At 40.0% G+C, this 14898-nt stretch overlaps 1 protein-coding gene across 5 annotated transcripts in view; it reads left to right on the top strand.

Moving 5' to 3' along the window:
• LOC134350927 (STAM-binding protein-like) overlaps positions 1–6683 on the top strand; it is an 83778-nt gene extending 77095 nt beyond the window's left edge. For 3 of the 5 annotated variants that reach the window (XM_063056772.1, XM_063056775.1, XM_063056774.1), the window contains exon 10: positions 1639–6680. In XM_063056772.1, the coding sequence (XP_062912842.1) occupies positions 1639–1695 (57 nt within the window). In that variant the 3' untranslated portion in view covers positions 1696–6680. Of the gene's footprint in view, positions 1–1638 lie in introns of all 5 variants that reach the window. The other 2 variants (XR_010019030.1, XM_063056773.1) reach the window with 2 other exon arrangements.
• Positions 6684–14898: the final 8215 nt, after the last annotated feature.

Raw genomic sequence — 14898 nt, 5'->3', positions numbered from 1 at the left:
AGTCAGATAAGGCTACAGTAGCAGACTTCCCAGGGACTCTCTGCCTTCTGCAGATCAAATGGAATATCTCCACACCTGAATGAACATAGCTTCGACAAACATTTTGACGTGCAGAGGACCAACAACAGTCAGTGCAACATCTCTGCAACACCAGCTCGATGTTCCCTCAATGTTCGTCTGCTTGACGTTGCAGACAAATCATCGCAAACTCCACGCTGTCAACACTGTCCGCATCAGAAACTGGAAAAGGAAATGGTGATTGTGTACAATCGTGAAATACACTTAACATGCCAATGAGTTAGAGGGTGTCAACATTTTGTGCGCAGTTTAAATTCCTTTGTGTACTAGTAGCAAATGATGTGTGCGCACACCTTGGAGCAAACCTTGCAACAGTCCTTCCATCTTCCATTTTAAACCAGTTGCTTGGTTCCCTCCTCGTGCTCTATGGGCTGCAGCAGGAATTACCCACCTTCCAAAGGACGAGGTCAGCAGCAGGCAAGTGAGAACACTCCACCCCCACACTCCCTCCAAGTAGCTCATCATTCTGCCTTCCACATTTCAAGAGTGAATTTAAAAAAAACTATCAGCTACCTGTCTGTGCTCTGAAGCAGCAAAAAAAAAGGTAAGATAATAAAGTTCCAGATATTTGTTGTTTAACCGATGTTAGGTGCTTTAAATTCAGCATTAAGTACAGGGCCTGTTTACTGTTCTACGAGACTTGCATGTTGTAACCCCATTATTTCGAGAAGACCACAATAAAAACAGGGATGTAATGCTGAGGCGTTATAGGTCAGACCACACTTGGAAGTATTGAGCTCCTTATCTAAGAAAGAATATGCTGGCATTGGAGAGGGTCCAGAGGACGTTTACGAAAATGATCCTAGGAATCAGGAGGGTCAGCGTGTGAGGAGCAATTGATGGCTCTGGGCCTGTACTCACTCGAGTTTAGAAGAATGAGGGGTTATCTTGCTGAAGTCTATCACAAATTGAAAGGCTTACTAGATAGAGTGGATGTGGAGAGGATGCTTCCAATAATGAGGAGTCTAGGACTAGAAGGCACAGCCTCAGAATACACGGGTGTCCCTTAGAGATGAGGAGGAATTACTTTAGCTGGAAGATGGTGAATTTGTGGAATTCGTTGCCGCAGACGGCTGTGGAACCAAGTCACTGGGTAGATTTAAAACATGAGGTTGATAGGTCCTTGATTAGTAAGGGCAGCAAAGTTGTGGGGGGAAGGCAGGAGAATGGGGTTCAGAGGGATAATAGATCCACCAGGATGGAATTTCGGAGTACTCTTGATGGTCTGAATCCCCTAATTCTGCTTCTATGTCTTAAGAAGCAAAAACACAGACCCAGATTGATTTTCGGAGCTTCCCAGTTATGCTGATCACTGACTGAGAGCCAGGTGTGCCTGCCTTAGAGAAGCCAAGGGGAGCTCAGACTGACACCGCCAGGGACTAGAGCCGACAGCTTATTCAAACTCAGTATTCGCCATTACTGACTGATAGGCTGGTGGGCATTGATTTCCCTTGTTAGATAGCATCCAAATTAGTGGCAGGATAGGATTCTGCTTGCTAAAACCAGTGTTCCGACAAGACATGATGTCCATTTTCCTGATTGATTCATTTGCTTTTACAGGCATGCTCACATGTTTCCACCATAGAGACCAACGTTACGATGGCGGACCTTCGGTGATTGCTGCCTTTCAGGTGTCTTTGGTTTCCATAGAAACCGTTAACAGTGATGTCCCTCTCTAGTTCTTCAGGTAGAAGCTTCTGTAGCTTTAACAGTTACAAATTGAGTTTTTGTTTTGAGTGTTTTAATCTAAAATACTAAATTCTTGTCAATTCTACCTTGTACAGAATATGTAATTGCCTTTATTTAAATGCCTGCACTGCTGCACTTAATCAATGATGATGCCTATTAACTTTTTTTTCAGTATATCTGTCATTTGTTGATCCTTCTTGATCTAACAATCGTCTCTGTATATCAATAAATCATGTGTGATGATTCCTTGTAGTTTCTTTCACCCTGCATATACGCCATTTCTTTTCCATCAGCTGTCAGTTTTAACCAGATACCCACTGCCACAGTTATTCATTGATGGCTGAGGAAATCCAGGACGGAAGGTTTAAAAAAAAATCTGTTGGTTTGGTGTGACATTTAAGGAAGAAAATATGTAAAATAGCTGTATAAATTTGTCGTTGTTACTTGATAAATGAAGGAGATCACACAGCCGCAGCTCTCTTTCCACTCTTGTATCCACTTAGCTCCGCAGGTTGCCCTGGTCCTGTAATGTTTGATGTGGTAATCAGTACCAAACTGCCACCACAGATTGGAAGAACAGGAGGTGTATGAAGCCTTATTGTTTGGAGATTGCCACACACGAATGGTTAATAAAAACCAAAAGATGCTGCAAATACAAATGCCGCCATTTTGGTTTTCCAGCGGTTTCTGTTTTCATTTCAGATTTCCAGCATCTGCAATGGTGAAGTTCACTGTGAATATTAAGAAGCTAATAAAGGAGTCTATAACGATTTAAAAGAATCCATTAACAGATTTAATGACTACTAAATGGGAGAGGATTATGAGGGACGGCATCCACAACATTTGGAGAGACGGGGTCTGATTCAGAGAAGTTGTGCATGCAAAGTCAGAGTTCTTCGAGGAGGTATCCAAGGGTGTAGATGAGATTAGGGTAGTGGATGATGTTGATATGGACTATAGCAAGGCCTTTGAAAGGTCGTTCATGACAAGATCTTGGTGGAGATAGTAGATCGGGTTCAATAAACAGAGGGTGAAGGGTCGGGTAGTTTTCAGACAGGATATCTGTGTTTAGTGATGTACCATGTGTTGGTGCTGGGACCTTCATTGTTAGTAAATTAAATAAACTACAAGGCATGGTTAATAGGTTTGCGAATGATACTAAAATAAGTGGTGGTATTGTAGATGGTGTAGAAGGTTATGAAAAATTACGGGGGCATCTTGATCAGATAAATATATGGGCTGGGGTTTGGGAAGTTGCTTTCAATCTAGACAAATGTGAGGTATTGCATTTTGGGAGATCAGACCGGGAAAGAAATTGTAGGGTAAGCTGGGTAAAAGCATGTATTTGTTTTTTCCAGAAAGACAGTGCTTTTAAAAAAAAAAGACCATAGGACCATCTCATATAGGAGCAGAATTGGACCATTTAGACCATTGAGTCTGCTCCATCATTTGATCATGATTGATTTATTATTCCTCTCAACTCCATAACCTTTGCCCTTGCTAATCAAAAACCTATCAACCTCTGCCTTAAATATATCCAATGACTCGGCCTCTACAGCCGTCCGTGGCAATGAATTCCACAGATTCACTATCCTCTGGACAAAGTAATTTCTCCTCATCTCTTGTATTCTGAGTCTGTGCCTTCTGGTCCTAGACTCCCCCATTATTGGAAACATCTTCTGAACGTCCACTCTATCTAGGCCTTCGATATTCAATAGGTACAGGAGCAGAGCCATTAAAACATTCCTCATATGTTAACCCTTTCATTCCCAGGATCATTGTCATGAACTTCCTTTGGACCCTCTCCAATGCCAACACACAAGGAGACGAAAACTCATCCAAACTGCTCTCAATATTCTAAATGTGGTCTGACCAATGCCTTCTAAAGCCTCAGCATTATGTCCTTGCTTTTATATTCTAGCCTCTTGAAATGAATGCTGACATTGTATTTGTTTTCCTTACTACTGACTCAACTTGCAAGTTAACCTTTGCTCCTCTGAATTCTGAATTTGCTCATTGTTTAGGAAATAGACTGTGCCTTTATTCATTCTACCAAAGTGCATGCACTAATCAACCATACTCTATCTGCCACATCTTTGCCCATTCTCTTAATATGTCCTTCTACAGAAGGAAACAACACTATCTTTGTACCTATCTTTCTACCATCAATTCTGTCATCCAGATCATTGAAATATATGTGAAAAGAAGTGGTTCCAGAACTGATCCCTATGGAAAACCACTAGTCACTGGAAGCCAACTATGAAAGGTCCCTTTTATTCCAACTCTTTGCCTCTGAAAAGACAGTTGATTGCAACAAGTTACCACATAGCATTTTTGAGGAAAATGGCACTGTATGCTTTTTGCTCTGGAAACACACTGTTGTTCAGTATTGTTATACAACTGCATGTAACTTCAAAGACTTAAGTTGCACATTCAAATAATAGTTTCCAAAAAATTTACAGCATGAGGTACATAAAATAAGACCATTTAAATCAAGTTGCTATTTGGTGTTTTTGAGCATCTTGGAAATGAATGGTTTATGGTCTGGATACACCACTTTAAAATTCTGTGCACTTTTTGTTATATAACTGCATGTAACTTCTCAGCTGTAAGTGCCATTGTCAATTGTATGGTTGTAGAATAATCAAAACCTTGTAATACAAGCTTTGTAAACCCTTTGTAATTACTTGGTTTTCTGCATTAATTACTCATAAAATGTGGCCTGATCTTCATCTCAGTCACAATAATACAGTAGATGCATTATTTGTCTAAACTAATAACACACAAACTTGTACTGTTCATGGCTTTATTGAATAAATCGTTTAATCATTCACAGTCCAGGCAGGAAAAAGTACGTGAACCCTTGTATTTAATAACTGGTAGAACCTCCTTTAGCAGCATCAACCTCCACTAAACACTTCATGTAGCTGTTGATCAGACTTACACAACAGGAAGGAGGAATTGTAGACCATTCCTCCATTTAAAAAAAAACTTTCAGTTCATCAATATTTCTGGGATATCTTGCATGAACAGCCCTCTTCAGGTCATGCCACAGCACCTCAATTGGGTTAAACCATTCTGTTGATTTACTCTTGTGATCATTGTCTTGTTGCATCATCCAACTACTATTAAGCTTCAGGTGACAGACTGCTACCCTGACATTCTCCTGTAAAATGTCTTGATCCAATTTTGAATTCATTGTTTCCTCAATGATTGCAAGCTGCCCAGGCCCCAAGGCAGCAAAGCAGCTCCAAACCATGATGCTCCTTCCACCATGCATCACTGCTGGGATGAGGTTTTGATGTGCGGTACCCTTTTTCCTCCATGCAAAGCAGTGTGCATTTTTGCTAAAAAAAAAAAAAAAAATTCAACTTTTGTCTCCTCTATCCACAGAACATTGTCCCAGAAACATTGTCGAAAATCGAGGTGGTCTTTTGCAAACTTGATATGCACAGCAATGGTTTTTTGTTTTGGAGAGCAGTGGTTTCCTGCTGGTGTCCTTCCATGTTTAGTGTTTCTCTTATAGTGGACACACGAACAGAGATCTTAGCAAGTTGTAGAGATTTCTGCAGGTCTTTTGCTGTTATCCTTGGATTCTTTTCCACCTCCTTCAGCATTACACATTGTGCTTTTGGTGTGATCTTTGCCAGATGTCTACTAGGAAAAGTAGCAACAGTACTGAGTTTTCTGTATTTTTAGACAATTTATCTTACTGATGAACACTCAGGTCTTCAGAAATGCTTTTGTAACCTTTTCCAGCTTCATGCATCTCTACAATTCTTCTTCTAAGGTCCTCTGAAAGTTGTTTTGATCAAGGCGTGGTGCACATACACAGATCTTTCTTGAGAAGAGCAGACTATCAGTAACCTGACTTTGTGTGTCTTATTTATAGGGCAGGGCACCTCTATAACCCACACCTCCAATCTCATCTCATTGATTGGAGCACTTGACTCCAAATAGCTTTTGTAGAAGGCATTATTCCAGAGGCTCACGTACTTTTTTGAACCTAGACTGTGATTGTTTAAATGATGTAGTCAGTATTGACGAGAAGAAGTACAATTGGTTGTGTGTTGCTAGTTTAGGCAGATTGTGTTTGGCTATTATTGTGACTTAGATGAAGATCAGACCACATTTTGAGTAATTAATGCAGAAAAACAGGCAATTGCAAAGCCGTAGCATTTTTAAGAAAAATGATAATTTGGCTGTGGAAACACTCATTTTGTTATATGCAGTTTTGTTACACCACTGCATGATAATTCCAAGACTTAAGGTGCACACTTAAATCACTGATCCCAAAATGCATGGGTGCCATAAAATAAAACTATTTAAAAAGTATTGCTACTTTGTGCAATAGAAGAAATTGGGAGTGTATGTGTTTATTTTGCTCTGGAAACAATATTTTAGATTGTGTGCACTTATTAAAATACAACTGCATATAACCCCTCGGCAAGTGCCACTACCAGATTAATGGCTGTAGAGTACTCAGAAGTATGGAATACATAAAACAAGTTCATTGCAACAAGTGACCACATGGCAGTTTTGATGGAAGTGGCAATGTATGCTTATTGTTTGGAAGCACTGATTTACCTCAAATGCATTTTATTATGCAACTGCATGGAACTTATGTAAGTTGCACATTCAAATATCTGATTCCAAAACACTGTAGCTTGAGATGTATAAAGTGTTTAAAACACATTACCACAGTCACAAAAAAGTCTGCAGATGCTGGAAATCCAAAGCAATCACATACACAAAATGCTGGAGGAACTCGGCAGGCCAGGCACCAGCATCTATGGAAAAGAGAAAACAGTCAACGTTTTGGGCCGAGACCCTTCTTCAGGACCCTAAACATGAGAAAGTCTGCAGATGCTGGAAATCCAAAGCAACACACACACCTTACCAGAGCGTGTTTGATGAATTTGTAAATTGATGTTTTCTTTCCCCCTCTGGAAACAATATTTTAGATCATATGCACTTTTTCTTAAGAATTAGATATAACTTTTCAGATATCATTAGCACTGCCATATAAGTGCTTCTGTGGTAATCAGGAGCATGTGATCTTTAAAGTGAACTTCTTTACCACAGGTTACCAGGTGTTATTGCAACTCACAATTCTCTTATAACTTCCCAAGTACAAAAGCCAGATTCACATTCAGGATCACAAAGTCATAAAAGAAAGTAGTTTATAATTAATTACCCCATAGCTTTTTTGAGGAAATTTGCATTGTAATCATTTTGCTCTGGAAGCATTAATTTAGTCTGTATGCGATTTTACTACTGCATGTAACTTCTAAGCTGCATATTACAATAACACTCCAAAAGACCCTCCAACATGAGATACCTAGACTAAAACTGTTTTAAGCAAGTTATCACTTAGTATTTTTGAGCAAATTGGAAGTTACGTGGGTTTTTTTTTTGCTTTGGAAACTAATTAAGATTCTGTGCACTTGTTATTGAATTGCATATAACTTGTCAGATTTCGGTGCACTGTCATATAAATGCTCGTATAGAAATCAGGATTATAGGATACATAAGGCAACATTGCATTTTTTAAGGAAAGTAGTAATGTATGATTTTGCTCTAGTCACACTTTTTTAGTTTACCTGGAATTTTCGGACACTATTGAATGCAGCTTCTAAGACTTAAGTTCTTAGGCTTAAGTCACATTCAAATAACTGATTCCAAAACACTACAGCAAAACATACATAAAATAAAACTGTTTGAACCAAGTTATACAACTGCAGGTATAAATTGTTTAAAGCAAATGTTTTCGAGGAAAGTGTTTTTAACTCTAGGAACACTTTGTTAGATTCTGTGCGCTTATTGTTGTAGACTGCATTTAACTTTTCAAACTTAAATCTGTATAGAAATTAGGTCCAGAGGACACGTAAAGGAAAGTTGTTTACCACACAGCAGTTTTGAGAAAAGTGGCATGTATGCTTTCTCCTCTGGTAATATAGAATTTTGCCACACTGCTGAAGGAAACTTCTGAGGCTTAGGTTACATATTCAAATTCTGATTTGAAAGCACCCACAGCATAGGATCCATGAAATAAAATTCTTTAAAACAAGTCACTACTCAGTATTTTTGAGAAAAATGAAAATGTACACTCTTTTGCTCTGCAAAAGCTATTTTAAGTTCGGTGCACTTTTTGCTGTGCAATTGCATATAGCTTTTGAGATTTCAGTGCCTCTATCATATAAATGCTTGTTTGGTAATCAGGGCCAGAGGATGCATAAAGCAAAGTTGTTTACAGCAAGTTGACACATAGCATTTTTGAGAAAAGTAGTAATGTATGCTTTCACAAACGAGAAAATCTGCAACTGTTGGAAATCTGAGCAACACACACAAAATGCTGGAGGAACTCAAAAAGTACAGTCGACGTTTGGGACTGAAACATTGACTGTACTTCTTTCCATAAATGCTGTCTGGCCTGCTGAGGCCCTCCAACTATGCTTTCTGCTCTGATAATACTCATTTAGGTTATCTAACTTCTAAGGCTTAATTTGCATATTCAAGTAATTGATTCCAAAATATTCTATAGCATGGGATCCATAAAATAAAATGTCGAAAACAAGATTCCACTCAGTGTTTTTAAGGAAAATGGAAACATAGGCTCTTTTGCTGTAGAAACACTTTCTATTCTGTGCTCTTTTTGTTATAGAGCTGCACAGAGTCATACAAAAGTACAGCGTAGATATAAACCCTTTGGCTCATCTAGTCTATGCCAAACCATTTAATCTGCCTAATCCCATGGGCCTGCACCCAAACCACGCACTCCATACCCCTCCCAACCATGTACCTATTAAAACTTCACTTGAATTCGAGCCTGCATGTGCCTCTTGTGCTGTCAGCTCGTTCCACACTCACGTAATCAGTGAAGTTCTTCACAACAGGTTACCAGATAGGATTTTTGAGAAAAGTGGCAATGTATGCTTTCTGCTCTGGTAATACTCATTCAGCTATGTGGAATTTTGTTATACAATTGAACATAACTTCTAAGGCTTAGGTTGCATATTCCATTAGCTGAATACAAAACATTCTACGACATGATATACATGGAATAAAATTGGTTTGAAAAAGATACCCCTCTGTATCTTTGACAAAAATAAAAATATGTGCTTTTATGCTCTCTGTACTATGTTCAGTGTACTTTTTCTTATGTATCTGCATATAAGTTTTCACTCTTGTGTGCCACTAGCATATAAAATCTTGTACAGTAATCAGGACACAAGAATACAGGAAGGAAATTTACTGCAGCAAGTTACCACAGAGCATTTTTTAAAGAAAGGTGACAATGTATGCTTTCTGCTCTAGTAATACTTATGAAGCTTGTGTGGAATTTTGTTATACTAGTGAATGTAGCTTCTAACACTAGGTTGAACATTCAAATAGCAGATTCCAAAACAACCTATAGCTTCAGATACGTAAAATGAAATCATTTAAAGTAAGTTATTACTCTTTTTTTGAGGAAAATGGAAATATATGCATTTTGCTCTGGGGTCACTATTTTAGATTCGGTACACATCTGGTTATATGGACAACTGCATATAACTTTTCAAACTTAATTGCCACCGTCTTATAAATCTTTCAATAGAAATCAGCATCAGCGGATACATAAAAGAAAGTTTACAACAAATTACCAGACAGCCCTTGTTGAGGATAATGCTCTGGGAATACCTCCTTAGCTCGTGTGCAATTTTGTTATTCTACTGAACGTAACTTCTAATGCTAAGGCTGCATGTCTTCAGCATGGGATTCACAAAATAGAATTGTTTAAAACAAGATTTTGAGTAAAATGCAAATGTGTTTTTTTTTGCTGCGGAAGCACTACGTTAGATTCTTTGTATATTCTGTTGTACAACTGCATGCAAGTTTTCAGACTTATGTGCCACCATATTATAAATCCTTGAACAACAGGAATTCTGCAGATGCTGGAAATTCAAGCAACACACATCAAAGTTGCTGGTGAACGCAGCAGGCCAGGCAGCATCTCTAGGAAGAGGTGCAGTCGACGTTTCAGGCCGAGACCCTTCGTCAGGACTAACTGAGGGAAGAGTGAGTAAGGGATTTGAAAGTTGGAGGGGGAGGGGGAGATCCAAAATGATAGGAGAAGACAAGAGGGGGAGGGATGGAGCCAAGAGCTGGACAGGTGATAGGCTCTCGTATCCGTTTTGCCAATCACCTGTCCAGCTCTTGGTTCCATCCCTCCCCCTCCTGTCTTCTCCTATCATTTTGGATCTCCCCCTCCCCCTCCAACTTTCAAATCCCTTACTCACTCTTCTTTCAGTTAGCTCTGACGAAGGGTCTCAGCCTGAAACGTCGACTGCGCCTCTTCCTAGAGATGCTGCCTGGCCTGCTGCGTTCACCAGCAACTTTTATGTGTGTTGCTTATAAATCCTTGAATCAAAATTCAGGACCATAGTACCCACAAAATAAAGTGTGTATTGAAACAGGCTGTTTTCTGGCAAAGGTGTATTTCGAAAGGGGGTCATTCAAAAGTGAAATTTGAGAATACAAAGCGTGTGTATGCTGTTATGTCTGTGAACAAACTCACTGGAGAGACGCTGAGAGTGGTGGATATAGAAACCTTTATTCAGCAAAATGAGTGGCCGCCATCATATGCGACACACTCTTGGAAGAAGGGTTCTGCCGGACACAATATTACATGATATTTTTATATGCTAAAAATCGAAGGTATCAGCAGGACAATTCTATAGTTACAATATATCTACAATGCTTCCTTTGATTTACATATAATTTTCAAACACCTCTATCCACACTCCAGACACCCAAAACACATGTTAATTCCCACTGACTCTGGGCCACCTAATACAGGCACCTGCAGGTGGAGTGTTTCTTTGTCTGCAATCAACCCTAAAATGCAGCCCCAGGAAGACCATTGTTCAGAGCTGCATTTTAAATTCAAGCTACAATCCACATTCAGGTCCAAAGACTGGCAGCTATGGAAATTAGAATTACTAACTCGAGAATATGCCCTAACATATGTCTGTCAGAATAAAATGCAAGGTTAAGAGAACCTTGGTTTTCGAGAGATATTAAAGCCATGGCTAATTGCAGGTAAGTAGGAGCAAATGAGGTTCATGAGAAATGCAACAGGACACTTAAGAAAGAAATTAAGAGGGCTAAAGTAAGGCATGAAGTTGCTTGAGCAGACAAGGTGAAGGAGAATCCTCAGGGCATCTGCAAGGGACAAAATTGGTCCTCTGGAAGACCGGAATGTGTGGAGCCAAAAGAGATGGGGGAGATCTTAAATGTGTGTTTTTTTTTTGCATCTCTATTTTCTCAGGAGATGGACACAGTGTATAGAAGTGAGGCAAAGCCTATACACATTACAGAAGAGGAGGTGTTTGCTTCCTGAGGCAAGTTAGGGTGGATAAATCTCCAGGGCCTGACAAGGTGTTCACTCCGTATGGGAGCAAGTGCAGAATGGCAGAGATATTTAAATCATCTTTAACACTAGCCAGTTACCGAGGGATTGAAGGATAGCTATTGTCCCACTGTTTTAAAAAAGGCCCTAAGAATAAACCAGGAAATTTATAGGCCAGTGAGCCTCGCATCAGTATTGCAAAAGTTATTTGAAGGTATTCTAAGGGACCGGATATATGAGTATTTGGGTAGACATGGACTGATTATGGATAGTCAGAATGGCTTTGTACTTGGTAGGTCATATCTAACCAATCTTACAGAGTTTTTTTGAGGATGTTACTAGGAAAGTTGATGAAGGCAAGGCAGCGGATGTTGTCTGCATGGATCAGCAAGGCATTTGACAAGGTATTGCATGGGAGGTTAGTCAAGAAGATTCAGTGGCTTGGCATTCAAGATGAGGTAGTAAATTGGATTAAACATTGACTTTGTGGCAGAAGCCAGAGAGTGGTAGTAGATGGTTGCCTCTGACTGGAGGTCTGTGACTAGTGGAGTGCCGCAGGGATCGGTGCTGGGCCTATTGTTGTTTGTCATCTGAATCAAGGATCTGGATGATAATCTGGTCAACTGGTTCAGAAAATGTGTGGATGACACCAAGATTGGGGGTGTAGTGGACAGTGAGGAGGGCTATCAAGGCTTGCAGATTTGGATCAGCTGGAAAAATGGCTGAAAATGGCAGATTAAATTTAATGCAGACAAGCGTGAGATGTTGCACTTTGGAAGAACCAACCAGGGTAGGTCTTACACAGTGCACGGTAGGGCACTGAGGAGAGTGGTAGAACAAAAGGACCTGGAAATACAGCTCCATAATTCAATGACAGTGGTGTCTCAGGTATCTACAGGGTAGTAAAGAAAGTTCAACCTATGAACTCACTTACATGGGACTAGAGCACATCGAACAGTAGTTCACAAAGAACTCGAATCCAGGACTCAGCAATTACTGCTGATCCAGAATACCCTCAAATAGAACATAAAGCACAAGAAATCCATGTGGGCTGAAATGAAAAAAAAAGAAACACTTAAGAACAGGATACATAAGGAAACAATATTCACACAACGAATGTCATGAAGGACACAGTGATAGCTTAATGAACAAGTAGTCATTAAACAATTCCAATTAACTCAAATAAATGACATTCAGGTGCGTATAGATCTGACATGACTCAGCACCCCTTGCTGGTCCAAAGGGTTTGTGATACCATACAGCGCTTGTTGAGATAGAAGCATTGTATGCTTTCTGCTCAGCTAATTCTGATTTAGCATCTGTGGATTATTGTCATACTATTGAAGGTAACTTCTGAGACTTAGATTGCACATTCGGATATCTGAGTCGAAAACTCTCTAGAGCTTGAGATACATAAAATATTTTTTTTAAACTATATTTTTGGGAATAATGGAAATGTAGCTTTTTTTGCTCCATTTTTTGTTATACAACTGTATATAACTTTTTCAGACATTAGTGCGCAGTCTTATAAATGCTTGCATATAAATCAGCACCATAGAATACATAAAACAAAATTGTTTACAACAAATTATCACACAACACTTGTTGGGGATGGTGGTAGAGTAGGATTTCTGCTTAGGTAATACACGTTTTACTTATGTAGAATTTTGTTGTACAATGTAGAATGTAACTTCTAAGGCTTAGGTTGCACATTGAAATAACTGATTCTTAGACACTCTACAGCATGGGATCCATGAAATAAAATTGTTTAAATCCGGCTATCAATCAGTGTTTTCATGGAAAACGGAAATGTGTGCATTTTTCTCTGGAAGCACTGCTTCAGATTCTTTGTACATTTTGTTATACAACAGCAAATAAGTTTTCACACCTATGTGCCATTCCAAAACACTCTACAGCATGGCATCCATAAAATTAAATACTTTAAAACAAGTTACCATTCTGTGTTTTTGAGAACAATGGAAATATATGGTTTTTTTGCTCTGGAAGCACTACACTACATGACAGGCAGTGACGAGTGGGGTACCGCAAGGCTCAGTGCTGGGACCCCAGTTGTTTACAATATATATTAATGACTTGGATGAGGGAATTAAATGCAGCATCTCCAAGTTTGCGGATGACACGAAGCTGGGCGGCAGTGTTAGCTGTGAGGAGGATGCTAAGAGGATGCAGGGTGACTTGGATAGGTTAGGTGAGTGGGCAAATTCATAGCAGATGCAATTTAATGTGGATAAATGTGAGGTTATCCACTTTGGTGGCAAAAACAGGAAAACAGATTATTATCTGAATGGTGACCGATTAGGAAAAGGGGAGGTGCAACGAGACCTGGGTGTCATTATACACCAGTCATTGAAAGTGGGCATGCAAGTACAGCAGGCGGTGAAAAAGGCGAATGGTATGCTGGCATTCATAGCAAGAGGATTCAAGTACAGGAGCAGGGAGGTACTACTGCAGTTGTACAAGGCCTTGGTGAGACCACACCCGGAGTATTGTGTGCAGTTTTGGTCCCCTAATCTGAGGAAAGATATCCTTGCCATAGAGGGAGTACAAAGAAGGTTCACCAGATTGCTTCCTGGCAGGACTTTCATATTATGAAAGACTGGATCGACTAGGCTTATACTCTCTGGAATTTAGAAGATTGAGGGGGGATCTTATTGAAACCTATAAAATCCTAAAGGGATTGGACAGGCTAGATGCAGGAAGATTGTTCTCGATGTTGGGGAAGTCCAGAACGAGGGGCCACAGTTTGAGGATAGAGGGGAAGCCTTTTAGGACCGAGATTAGAAAAAACTTCTTCACACAGAGAGTGGTGAATCTGTGGAATTCTCTGCCACAGGAAACAGTTGAGGCCAGTTCATTGGCGATATTTAAGAGGGAGTTGGATATGGCCCTTGTGGCTACGGGGATCAGGGGGTATGGAGGGAAGGCTGGGGCAGGGTTCTGAGTTGGATGATCAGCCATGATCGTACTGAATGGCGGTGCAGGCTCAAAGGGCCGAATGGCCTACTCCTTCACCTATTTTCTATGACTCTATAAAAAGACCATAAGTTTCCAAGTTTTGTCTCAACCCCAATCTCTTGCTTTCTCCCTGTATCCCTTCATGCCCTGATCAATCAACAAGCATGAACCTCCATCTTAAATGTACATAAAGACTAGGCCTCCACAGCTGTCTGTGGCAAAGAATTGCACAGATTCACCACTCTCTGGCTAAAGAAATTCCTCCTCACCTCTGTTCTAAAAGAATACCCCTCTATCCTGAGGCTGTGTCCTCTGGTTTTAGACTCTCTCACCAGAGGAAGCATCCTCTCCACATCCACTCCATCAAGGCCTTTTACTATTTGATAGGTTTCAATGAGATTACCCCTCATTCTTCTGAATTCTAGTGAATACAGGCCCAGAGCCATCAAATGACAAGCCATTCAAACCTGGAATCATTTTCATGAACCTCCTTTGAACCCTCTCCAATGTCAGCACATCCTTTCTAAGATAAGGGGCCCAAAACTGCTCACAATACTCCAAGTGAGGCCTCACCAGTACTTTGTAAAGTCTCAACATTACATCCTTGTTTTTATATTCTAGTCCTCTGGAAATGAATGCTATCATTGCATTTGCCTTCCTCACCACCGACTCAACCTGCAAATTAACCCTTAGGGAGTGAAAAGAGGAGTAACAGCCTTCCAGAACCATCCCAGAATCTAGTGATTCTTGAAAGATCATTACCA

This window comes from Mobula hypostoma, chromosome 8 (assembly GCF_963921235.1).
Source record: "Mobula hypostoma chromosome 8, sMobHyp1.1, whole genome shotgun sequence".
In the NCBI taxonomy this organism is placed as follows: Eukaryota; Metazoa; Chordata; class Chondrichthyes; order Myliobatiformes; family Myliobatidae; genus Mobula; species Mobula hypostoma.
This window is presented reverse-complemented; position numbering and strand designations above follow the sequence as displayed.